This window comes from Salminus brasiliensis, chromosome 15 (genome assembly GCF_030463535.1).
Source record: "Salminus brasiliensis chromosome 15, fSalBra1.hap2, whole genome shotgun sequence".
NCBI lineage: Eukaryota > Metazoa > Chordata > Actinopteri > Characiformes > Bryconidae > Salminus > Salminus brasiliensis.
The window spans coordinates 32188472-32201140 of NC_132892.1; the positions used below are offsets into that span (position 1 = coordinate 32188472).

At 40.1% G+C, this 12669-nt stretch overlaps 1 protein-coding gene across 1 annotated transcript; it reads right to left on the reverse strand.

The window, feature by feature from the left end:
* Positions 1-893: 893 nt before the first annotated feature.
* On the reverse strand, positions 894-6574 carry dnajb1b (DnaJ heat shock protein family (Hsp40) member B1b). The gene is made up of 3 exons (XM_072657615.1): positions 6171-6574; positions 3031-3620; positions 894-1654 (listed from the first exon to the last, which is right to left on the reverse strand). The coding sequence occupies exons 1-3, from the start codon at positions 6388-6390 to the stop codon at positions 1421-1423; spliced, it is 1044 nt and encodes a 347-aa protein (XP_072513716.1). The 5' UTR covers positions 6391-6574; the 3' UTR covers positions 894-1420.
* Between the last annotated feature and the right edge of the window lie 6095 nt (positions 6575-12669).

A 12669-nucleotide genomic window follows, 5' to 3' on the forward strand; every position in this document is an offset into this window, starting at 1 on the left:
CAAAAAAAATAATAATAATATACAGACAGCCAATCAGCTGCCAGATTTTCCAAGGATCATGCACACTGACTATTACTAGTGTTTCTGTAGTGGCCGATTCGGCCGGCACTGCAAGTATAGGTAAAAAATTTCGATACCCAGCCCAAAGCACACTAATATAGCCCTGATGATGTTAAAAAAAATGTCTATTATTTCTGAACGGAGCTTTTTTTTAAGGCCCAAAAGGTCATTCGAGAGAATAAGATTTGTACAGTTAACATTGTAGACTCATACACTCCCTCATTTAACGGTCTCCGGCACTTGCGTACATAAAACCATTCACCATTAAACCTCCATTCACACATAATTTTACTGTTAATGTAAACATCATCGCTGTTACACGAAAACTGTGTATTTTCTGTTGTTTTTCATTTTGGGATAATAGAAATCTGCCAATTTGCTCGAACTGCAGAACCTCTCTCCAATCATATTAGTGTAAAATCCTGAAGTATTACTCTACCGCCTCAGTCCACATGCTTCTCTACCTTTAGATCAAGCTTCTGGAGCTCTCAACTTATCTAGGAATGCATATGGACAGCTAGCTGTCCACGAAGGGGTGCTTTACATAAGCACGATTTGTATTTAGTACAGTGGAGTGAAAGTAAATTACAATCCCCAACTGTAGGGGGAGCCCAGGAGCAGATAATACAAATACCTGCATAATAATAAGGTCGTATGCCTCTGCTGTAGAGTTGATAGAGTTGACACTCTGGAGATGAAATGTTTGTGTGATAGCGATGTTATACAATTACTTGCTTCTATAGATATAGGAAATTACTTATAGTATCTATAATATTGTGAATATCATTTTTGGCCAGACTGAAACCATAAAGAAACCAAAATCCAAACAAATCTCTGAAAGTCTAACAGAGCAGAGACCCTCTTTATTCCAATACATCACTGTTTCCTAATGAAAAGAAAGAGGAAAAAAAAAAAACTCAGAAAAATAATATTTATATTTACATTTTTCATAAAAGTAAACAAAAGCAGACAAACCATAGAATATATTACAATAGTGCATTCGAGGAAGATCCCACATCTCAGCAGTAGTGAACAACCTGTCTGTTCACTCGCTCTGCGTTTGGATGGCAGTGATCCGGAAGTGAGCCCTGCTGGAGCGAATCCAAAAGCAACCTCTTGGAATAGGAAAGGAAAGCGAAGCAACAAACGTATCAGTCTAGTCTGATGGTCCTCTGTCCAGAGAGACTCCAGCTTGTACAGACCAGCATTACGGAGTTTTGTTCTCCACATGTTTGCACTGGAGAGCTGGACCCGAAGTGGCCATGACGCCACAACGGCACACGCCTGCCCTCCACAGTGTTCGGTGTTACAGCAACTGCTCTAACAGAGTCCCTGTGGCAGAGCGGGTTGGGAAAGGCATTCAGGATGTGGGCAGGACTCGGGCGATCGTGTCCTTGGCATCCTGGCTTAACCTCTCGGGGAACTTCACCTCAAACTCCACGACAAGGTCGCCACGGCGGTCTGGGCTTTTGGGTAAAGGCAGCCCCTCACCTGTGATGCGCCTCTTCATTCCGGGCCGGACGATGTCTTGCACTGTCACGGTGACTGATCGGCCGTCCAGCGTGGGAGCCTTCACTGAGCACCCGCAGAGAGCCTGAAATGGGAAGAGAGACTTCATTTAATCATGTGGCGAGCCAACAGCCAATCAGGATTCATTTACAAACACAGCATTTTTGCTAAATGCTACATGGGGTGTAAACATTTCAGCATGTCGAATATCACAATATTATGTTTAGCAGCACTGTATCAATACTCTAAAATGCAGTATTGATTATTAATGAAGAGTTAAGATGTAGAGATTGGTGTCAGACAGTGGTTCATTTAGCGTTGTGTTTAAACCCTGACCACTAGAGGGAAGTGTTGTACAGTCTTCAGATCCCACTCCTCTGATTGGACAAAGTCTTGGCCAACCTTTTTTTGATGGTGTGTTTTATACTATAACAATTTGATTATATTTATTTTTAATAATTTTATATATATATATATATATATAAAATCGTAACCTCTGTATCATGATATTTATCTCATCACCAGGTTCTTGCCATTACACAGCCCTACTCTGAAGTGCATCAGTTTGGAGATTAGGCCACAGTCACAGCTATTACACAACCAGCAATTTATGTAATTTCAATTACTTTAACAGATTAACGATGACCTTCAAGGTTAAACTGTGTTTATCTAGTGATAGCTGAATAATGAGAGTTCAGGGTGTGGAAATGAGAAACCGTGAACACTGCTGGTCCTCCTTTAAAAGAACGTCCAGCAGAACCAAAACCAGAGCTGTAAAACAGGCCAATTCCAAAAACCCAAACCTGTTACATCACAGTCTTAATGGGGTGTTATATTTGCACCCCCAAAATTTACACAAACCTTCCCACTAGAGAAAATGCAACTGCTACTTCGGGAGAATTTAGATCTGCCAGTTGGGCTTTATATTTTACTTATGAACGGACCAATAGAAATCCTAGAAATTGATCTGGAATACTGACTTCCATTTAAAAGTGCAGGTTTTTACCTTCTCCTGTAAAGTTGCCATTTTTGTATGACACTGAATATATATACTTTTCTCATTTTTATGGTTTACGTACTGGCAGTCTTCAGTTACGCTGCTGTCCAGTGAAAACCATGTATTTTCTGCTGCTTTTAGACACTGTGTGAATAACTCAGGATGAAATGACCAATAGCAATGCTCTAAATGACTTGGAATTAACTACTATAAATATTTTACATTGACTTCCATTCAGAGTTAAGATGTGTTAGCCCTCTAGCATTTTGGAGATACATGTTTTTCATTGGACAGCCACAATATCTTTTTATATTCAGTGTATTTTTGAACACAATCCTAAATCGTACCAGATTAGTCAAACCAGGCTGGTGGAACTGGAGTCATAATCTTTCTCCAGATGATCTTAAGCTGAGCTAAATCAAGGCAAAGTCAGAGATTTACACCTGTAAGCAAAGTCCGCTCACCTCCTTCAGTGTGACCTTGGCTGGGTAGACGAGGTCAGATCCGTCGCGCTTGAATACAGTGTGTGGCTTATCCTTCACCACGAACACCACGTCGGCTGGAATGTTGGTTGGCGTCTCGTCGCCCTCTTTAGGGAAGGTGATCTTGGTGCCCTCCTTCCAGCCTTTCTTCACCTCCACCGTCAGGATCTTGTCCTCGGATCTCGTCGTCCTGCCGTCCGGGTTCAGCCTCCTGCGGGAGATCTTCATTTTCTTGGTGCAGCCCCTGAACACCTCCTCCAGGCTGACCTTCAGGTCGTGGACCACCGGTGGGTCCTGCCTCTTCTCCAGTTTTCCACCTGGTCCGCCATGCATGCCGAATGACCGCCCGCCCCCCATGCCACCCATTCCCCCCATGCCCCCCATGCCGAAGCCGATAAATGGGTCATTCGTCTCCATGTCCTCGTCTGGCATGCCACCGCGGCCGAAGAACTGCTCGAACGGGTTCCTGCCGCCAAAAAACTCGCTGAACATGGCATGAGGGTCGCCCTGGAACGTGTAGGTAAAGCCGCTAGGGCCATTTGGACCACCTCCACCAGCGCCACCCTTCAACCCTGCAGAGAGATAGTTGTGGTGTGTTAAGAGAGTCAGTGCTGTAAATACATTGCAAGTTTTATAAATGCTATTCGCTGGACGTTTTCTTTTATTATATGGACAAAAGTATTGGGACACCTGCTTATTCAGTGTTTCCTCTGAACTTAAGGGTATTAAAAAGAGCTGATCCTGCTTTTGTTGGAGTAACTGTGTCTACTGTCCAAGGAAGGAGACTTTCTACTAGATTTTGGAGGAGCATTGCTGGGAGGATTTGACATTTACATTTACAGCATTTAGCTGACGCTGGTATCCAGAGCGACTTACAAGGTTACTCGTATTACAGAGGAGGGCTAATGTAGTGTTAAAAGTCTTGCCCAAGAACTCTTGTTGGTGTTGCGCAGCATAGTCACCCAGACCGGGAATTGAACCCCAGTCTCCCATGTGGTGTGATAGCTCACTGGCAGCCATACCAACCACACACACATTGACAAGAGCGTTACTGAGGTCAGGAAGTTGGATGTAAACATGTAGACATACAATGTAGGTCAATCCTTCTTCAAAAGACCAAACAATTTAATTAATAAGATATAATAATAATAATGTATTTATTTATATATAATTTTTATATGCATATTCATTCTCTTGCATAACTGCCATTTAAAATTTCTTCTCTTTGCATAACTGCCATTGTAGCTAAGCATGTATTATTAATAAAACATAATTAATTAATTCCTATTAGAATTAGAATTATATGCGAAAAAACTCAAAACCACAACCCTGTTACTCATCCAAGCCTCGGCCAGCAAAGAAACCTTGCAAAAATAAAACCAGATCTCGTCCCAGAGATGTGTTAACACGCTTTTAAAGGATTAAATGTATGTTTATTTAGTTTTAAAGGTTAAAAATAATTCTAAAAGTTTGAAGTTAAGAGTATAAGGTTGCTCAAATCATGAACCCACTATTCCTTCCTCTAGTTCCATCTAACCTGGCCTACATTCCCTTTACTAACACACCACAGGGCGTCCCCTCACTGGCCTCTGAGCATCCACAGACACGTGGTGCACTACAGGAAGTGCTGACAGCTCTCAGTCCCCCGCCCTGTGTAGAAGCTTCCAGCATGGGCGAGAACACCCTCATAAACATGCACAGCACGGGGAACAGCCAGCCAACCAGGGGCGCAGGATCAGCAACAGTGTATATGTATATATACATATACATACACACACACATCATATATTTATATATATATATATATATATATGTGTGTATATTTTATTTTTTAATATTCTGATGCACATGCAAGTTTCAGTTTCACTTGTAACCGTCACACAACCCTTTTCCTTTATATAAAACACGTACCTACACATATACATAAACACACATTTATACATCAAATGTGACGTAGTAGCGGAAAGTTGGGCTGCTAGTCTGGACCTGTCAGTCGTTTCTAGGTCAGGACTGGATTAGATAAGCTACCAGCTCTGGGTGTGGAGCTGGAGGACGTGTCTGAAGCGCTACAGCAAGCCCTGATTACAAAATCACATATGCCAACCAAACCTATGTGAAACATTAGCTACAATTATTATACTTTTCTGATGTCACACCATGCTAGATATACAGCTACACGTATAGACATTTATACTAGGTTATGATACTAGTACTGCAGATTACAGGCATGCACTGGATAGATTATATAGCTATAGTGATAGATGTTAAGAGTTATAGATTATATGCAATGGATTGTTGTAGGATAAGTACTATAATTTACTATATTATGAATATTATATATGCCCATAGCTACAGTTATATGCTTTTTTGTGGTTATATTAAAATAGTATATACCCAGAATTGGTTCTGGGTAAGTTCTATAGCTATAATGATAGATGTTAGAGTTATAGATTATAGAGTTATAGATTATGATTTACTATATTATGAATATTATATATGCCCATAGCTACAGTTATACGCTTTTTTGGGGTTATATTAAAATAGTATATACCCAGAATAGGTTCTGGTAAGTTCTATAGCTATAATGATAGATGTTAGAGTTATAGATTATAGAGTTATAGATTATGATTTACTATATTATGAATATTATATATGCCCATAGCTACAGTTATACGCTTTTTTGGGGTTATATTAAAATAGTACATACCCAGAATAGGTTCTGGTAAGTTCTATAGCTATAATGATAGATGTTAGAGTTATAGATTATATGCAGTTGATTGTTATAGGATAAGTACTATAATTTACTATATTATATATGTTGAATATTATATATGCCAATAGCTACAGTTATATGCCTTTTTGGGGTTATATTAAAATAGTATCTAGCTATATACCCAGAATAGGTTCTGGGTAAGTTCTATAGCTATAATGATAGATGTTAGAGTTATAGATTATAGAGTTATAGATTATGATTTACTATATTATGAATATTATATATGCCTAAAGCTACAGTTATATGCCTTTTTGGGGTTATATAAAATAGTATCTAGCTATATACCCAGACTAAGTTGTGGCCTCGTGTTTACAGTAGCTTCAGCTACACCTGGCTGCTCTGAACTCACCTTCCTCCCCAAATCTGTCGTAGATATCCTTCTTTTTCGGATCACTCAGGACATCGTAAGCCTCCGCGATCTCCTTGAACTTCTCCTCAGCTCCTGGAGACTTGTTTTTATCCGGGTGGTACTTTAAAGCCTGCTTCCTGTACGCTTTCTTGATCTCGTCGTCAGACGCCCCCTTCCTGATGCCCAGGACGCTGTAATAGTCCTTGCCCATCTTCACCATCTACGAAAGCAGCCTCTCTTCTGTGGGTGAAGCCCCAGCAAACAGCAGCAGACAGGTCCTCAGTGCTCCTCAGCTGCTCTCCGAGGCTGTGGCTCCGTGCTCCATCTCCTCCGCGCTTTTCAACCGTTGCGGAAACTTCGAGAAGTTTCTCCAACTGTCCAGCGCCTTCTCCGCGCCCCCACCAGCCACCTACACCGCGCAGAGCACAAGCCCCGCCCATCGCCCGCCCGTTTGAGCAAGCCTCCGCTCGCTGATTGGCCCAGCCGTCTGTCAAGCACGCTTTGAATCTGGATGATGGCCAATGAACGGCGCCAAAGGGCAAAATAACCGCTGCCCCGCCTTAGTGAAACGAACTGGGTTGTAAATACTATTAAATTATTAAATAATAATAATAATAATAATAATTTAATAATTTGAATTCGATAAATGTAGAAGTATTATAGCTAGCTACCTATGCTGAAATTTTGACACCACGATCAGAACATCACCCAAACAGCAACGTCATAAAATTTTAATCAGAATTATCTTTTAATTTAAAGTTGTAATTTTTGATATTAATAAAAAGTTGGATTAGTTAAAATTAAAATATCGATGAAAGCTGCTGGTTTCTAACGCTGATACTGAACACACGCGGAGATCATGTGACACAGGGCGCGCGAGCTCACTCTGCCAATTCAAATAACGGACTCCAACGGACGTTCACAGCTAACTGCTAGCTATCTGCTAACTGCAGTTTCTGAGGTAAAAAAACATTGCCTAACGTAAAAACGTCCAGTTTCTGATTGATTATTGATCATATAAACCAGTTCTAACTGAATATTGATTAATTTCAAACATTTACTAAATTAACTTTATATTACTGAGGCAAAATGCCTGGTTGTGACTGAAGATTTTAGCTAGCGTTAGCTACCTAGCTAAATATGTCTTCAGCTGTTAATGGAAATGCATTACTTTTACTGTTCAGATACTTTCAGGCTAAAGCAGCGTACACACTAGCTAGCCTAGCTATAGTACGAGGTTAATTATCATGAGGAAAAATGAACTAGCTAGCTAGCACTAGCTAGTCAGGCTAGCGCAGCGTCTACACTAGCTTACCTTTCCAGTCATTAGCATAAGGAGCTAGCTAGCTAACGTTAGTGTGGATAGTACCAGTTTAATTATCTTGAGGAAAATGTAACTAGCTAGGTAGCACTAGCTAGCTCTGTCTTAAACTATAAAACTAAGCATTTCCATTATGTCAGGCTAGCGCAGCGTCTACACTAGCTTACCTTTTCAGTCATTAGCATAAGGAGCTAGCTAACGTTAGTGTGGATAGTACCAGTTTAATTATCTTGAGGAAAATGTAACTAGCTAGGTAGCACTAGCTAGCTCTGTCTTAAACTATAAAAGTAATGCATTTTCATTATGTCAGGCTAGCGCAGCGTCTACACTAGCTTACCTTTCCAGTCATTAGCATAAGGAGCTAGCTAGCTAACGTTAGTGTGGATAGTACCAGTTTAATTATCTTGAGGAAAATGTAACTAGCTTGGTAGCACTAGCTAGCTCTGTCTAAAACTATAAAAGTAAGCATTTCCATTATGTCAGACTAGCGCAGCGTCTACACTAGCTTACCTTTCCAGTCATTAGCATAAGGAGTTAGCTAGCTAACGTTAGTGTGGATAGTACCAGTTTAATTATCTTGAGGAAAATGTAACTAGCTTGGTAGCACTAGCTAGCTCTGTCTTAAACTATACAAGTAAGCATTTCCATTATGCCAGGCTAGCGCAGCGTCTACACTAGCTTACCTTTCCAGTCATTAGCATAAGGAGCTAGCTAATGTTAGTGTGGATAGTACCAGTTTAATTATCTTGAGGAAAATGTAACTAGCTTGGTAGCACTAGCTAGCGCTGTCTTAAACTATACAACTAAGCATTTCCATTATGTCAGGCTAGCGCAGCGTCTACACTAGCTTACCTTTCCAGTCATTAGCATAAGGAGCTAGCTAACGTTAGTGTGGATAGTACCAGTTTAATTATCTTGAGGGAAATGTAACTAGCTTGGTAGCACTAGCTAGCTCTGTCTTAAACTATAAAACTAAGCATTTCCATTATGTCAGGCTAGCGCAGCGTCTACACTAGCTTACCTTTCCAGTCATTAGCATAAGGAGCTAGCTAACGTTAGTGTGGATAGTACCAGTTTAATTATCTTGAGGGAAATGTAACTAGCTTGGTAGCACTAGCTAGCTCTGTCTTAAACTATAAAAGTAATGCATTTCCATTATGTCAGGCTAGCTCAGCGTCTACACTAGCTTCCCTCTTAGTCATTAGCATAAGGAGTTAGCTAGCTAATGTTAGTGTGGATAGTACCAGTTTAATTATCTTGAGGAAAATGTAACTAGCTAGGTAGCACTAGCTAGCTCTGTCTTAAACTATAAAAGTAATGCATTTTCATTATGTCAGGCTAGCGCAGCGTCTACACTAGCTTACCTTTCCAGTCATTAGCATAAGGAGCTAGCTAGCTAACGTTAGTGTGGATAGTACCAGTTTAATTATCTTGAGGAAAATGTAACTAGCTTGGTAGCACTAGCTAGCTCTGTCTAAAACTATAAAAGTAAGCATTTCCATTATGTCAGACTAGCGCAGCGTCTACACTAGCTTACCTTTCCAGTCATTAGCATAAGGAGTTAGCTAGCTAACGTTAGTGTGGATAGTACCAGTTTAATTATCTTGAGGAAAATGTAACTAGCTTGGTAGCACTAGCTAGCTCTGTCTTAAACTATACAAGTAAGCATTTCCATTATGCCAGGCTAGCGCAGCGTCTACACTAGCTTACCTTTCCAGTCATTAGCATAAGGAGCTAGCTAATGTTAGTGTGGATAGTACCAGTTTAATTATCTTGAGGAAAATGTAACTAGCTTGGTAGCACTAGCTAGCGCTGTCTTAAACTATACAACTAAGCATTTCCATTATGTCAGGCTAGCGCAGCGTCTACACTAGCTTACCTTTCCAGTCATTAGCATAAGGAGCTAGCTAACGTTAGTGTGGATAGTACCAGTTTAATTATCTTGAGGGAAATGTAACTAGCTTGGTAGCACTAGCTAGCTCTGTCTTAAACTATAAAACTAAGCATTTCCATTATGTCAGGCTAGCGCAGCGTCTACACTAGCTTACCTTTCCAGTCATTAGCATAAGGAGCTAGCTAACGTTAGTGTGGATAGTACCAGTTTAATTATCTTGAGGGAAATGTAACTAGCTTGGTAGCACTAGCTAGCTCTGTCTTAAACTATAAAAGTAATGCATTTCCATTATGTCAGGCTAGCTCAGCGTCTACACTAGCTTCCCTCTTAGTCATTAGCATAAGGAGTTAGCTAGCTAATGTTAGTGTGGATAGTACCAGTTTAATTATCTTGAGGAAAATGTAACTAGCTAGGTAGCACTAGCTAGCTCTGTCTTAAACTATAAAAGTAATGCATTTTCATTATGTCAGGCTAGCGCAGCGTCTACACTAGCTTACCTTTCCAGTCATTAGCATAAGGAGCTAGCTAGCTAACGTTAGTGTGGATAGTACCAGTTTAATTATCTTGAGGAAAATGTAACTAGCTTGGTAGCACTAGCTAGCTCTGTCTAAAACTATAAAAGTAAGCATTTCCATTATGTCAGACTAGCGCAGCGTCTACACTAGCTTACCTTTCCAGTCATTAGCATAAGGAGTTAGCTAGCTAACGTTAGTGTGGATAGTACCAGTTTAATTATCTTGAGGAAAATGTAACTAGCTTGGTAGCACTAGCTAGCTCTGTCTTAAACTATACAAGTAAGCATTTCCATTATGCCAGGCTAGCGCAGCGTCTACACTAGCTTACCTTTCCAGTCATTAGCATAAGGAGCTAGCTAATGTTAGTGTGGATAGTACCAGTTTAATTATCTTGAGGAAAATGTAACTAGCTTGGTAGCACTAGCTAGCGCTGTCTTAAACTATACAACTAAGCATTTCCATTATGTCAGGCTAGCGCAGCGTCTACACTAGCTTACCTTTCCAGTCATTAGCATAAGGAGCTAGCTAACGTTAGTGTGGATAGTACCAGTTTAATTATCTTGAGGGAAATGTAACTAGCTTGGTAGCACTAGCTAGCTCTGTCTTAAACTATAAAAGTAATGCATTTCCATTATGTCAGGCTAGCGCAGCGTCTACACTAGCTTCCCTCTTAGTCATTAGCATAAGGAGCTAGCTAGCTAATGTTAGTGTGGATAGTATCAGTTTAATTATCTTGAGGAAAATGTAACTAGCTTGGTAGCACTAGCTAGCTCTGTCTTAAACTATAAAACTAAGCATTTCCATTATGTCAGGCTAGCGCAGCGTCTACACTAGCTTCCCTCTTAGTCCTTAGCATAAGGAGTTAGCTAGCTAACGTTAGCTAGTGTGGATAGTACCAGTTTAATTATCTTGAGGAAAATGTAACTAGCTTGGTAGCACTAGCTAGCTCTGTCTTAAACTATAAAAGTAAGCATTTCCATTATGTCAGGCTAGCGCAGCGTCTACACTAGCTTACCTTTCCAGTCATTAGCATAAGGAGCTAGCTAGCTAATGTTAGTGTTAGTACCAGTTTAATTATCTTGAGGAAAATGTAACTAGCTAGCTAACATCTTTAGGTCTTTTCACATCGCCGAGCTGAGAGCAGAAGCTTTTCAATACAGTAATGACTTTCTCGTCTTGAATGTGCTGTAGGTTCTGCTACAGAATAGCTCTACAAGTTCTGCACCTACTGATCTAGAACCTGACCTGAGAGCATGAACAGCAATACAGAGGAGAGCGAGGAACACGCTCAGGCTGGGTGTGAAATAACCTGGATATCTGATGTAGTTTAGTATGTGATTGTGATCAGATTTCATCCCCTCAGCTCTGCTAGCCTTAATTCTCAAGACTCTCAGGATGTTCTGCACCATAAAATTTACTTTCAGTAAACAGTACAACAAGTAGCGAGAGATATTTAAATATTGAATTCAGACATTTACGTTTGTATGCAAAAATATTTTATTATATTAGAATATTTCTAAAAATATTTATTTCTACGTTTCACAAAGTTTTACTTTCTTTCACTTTTCTTTATCTATTCTGCTCATCACAGTAAGATCTTGCTGTACAGAAAGCAGAGCTGATTTAAGGTATTTTCTTACAGTAACACAATTTCTAAAATGATTATAGTTGTTTTGGTTTTCTGTTGATGTTCTGTTCAAATTTCAGTGTTGTTTCAATAATAATTCAGGTTGCAGAAATGATCAGATGAATTGTCTATATATGTCTATAATCGATATAATGGCTGATTGCTATCTGGACAGTTAAGCGAGTAGAAAATGACCCAAAAACACCCAAAAAGTAAATCATTTCTGTAATATTTGAAGCAAGATTACTGTCTTTTTCCTGGATCCTAGGTAGCTATGTACCAGATTTGTGCCTGATAAAGTAATGATCCACTTTATTAGAAGCACCACCACCTACTTAATAGCTACGTACTGTAGCTCGTCTGTTGCACAAATTATCACACACCCTCTACCTCATTAATTACTGGCCACTTTCTGGCCACAGGACCACTGTTGAGCAGATATTTGAGAGGTGGTCCACTTCCAGCACAGCAGTGACACCGACGTGCCACAGTGTCTGTGGCACTGGTATCAAGAACATCAGTGTTGCTGGGGGTTTTCCATTCACGTCAACCAGGCCCACCATCCAGAAATATCCAGTCGAGAGCAGCTCTGGGGACAGAAACTGGCCACTGATAAAAGGCTGATACAAGCTAACTGTATAATAGAAGGGTGAATCTACAAGACAGGGGTTTCTAATAAAGGGGCCAGTGGTGTGGCTTTTCAGCGTCTGTATAATGCTGGATTTTGTGTAATGTTGATATGTGACTTTGATTTTGAAACTAAATTCAACATCTGTTGTTGGGTTTTCATTGACATGATTTTTTATATTTTCAAGAACACTTCAACGTCTCTGTCTTCAGGAGTGACTCAGCTTTATAAGGAGAGACAGTGGGCTACTTTCACTTTCTCATTGGTGTTGTATTGCTTCAGGTAGGGAGTGAAAGCCCATGACTTCAATGACATCAAACTCTTTATTCGCCAAGTTATTCAATATTCATTACTCCCACGACCGCACAAAATAGCTCAAATACACATGACAACATTAGAGACAAAATTGGACAGGTATTAAACAAATAAATAAACCGTCCAAGCCCAGTTTTTGTTTGCAGTGTTAGCCTAGCATCACCTTTCACATACTTCCTTGGGAATTATACAAGCTGTG

Bases quoted from the DNA above. Each gene is read 5' to 3' on its own strand.
- dnajb1b (XM_072657615.1), bottom strand. From the start codon at position 6,390: ATGGTGAAGATGGGCAAGGACTATTACAGCGTCCTGGGCATCAGGAAG. The intron at 3,621-6,170 runs GTGAGTTCAGAG...ATCTCTCTGCAG, and splicing joins CGACAGATTTGGGGAGGAAG to GGTTGAAGGGTGGCGCTGGT. The intron at 1,655-3,030 runs GTGAGCGGACTT...TTCCCATTTCAG, and splicing joins CCAAGGTCACACTGAAGGAG to GCTCTCTGCGGGTGCTCAGT.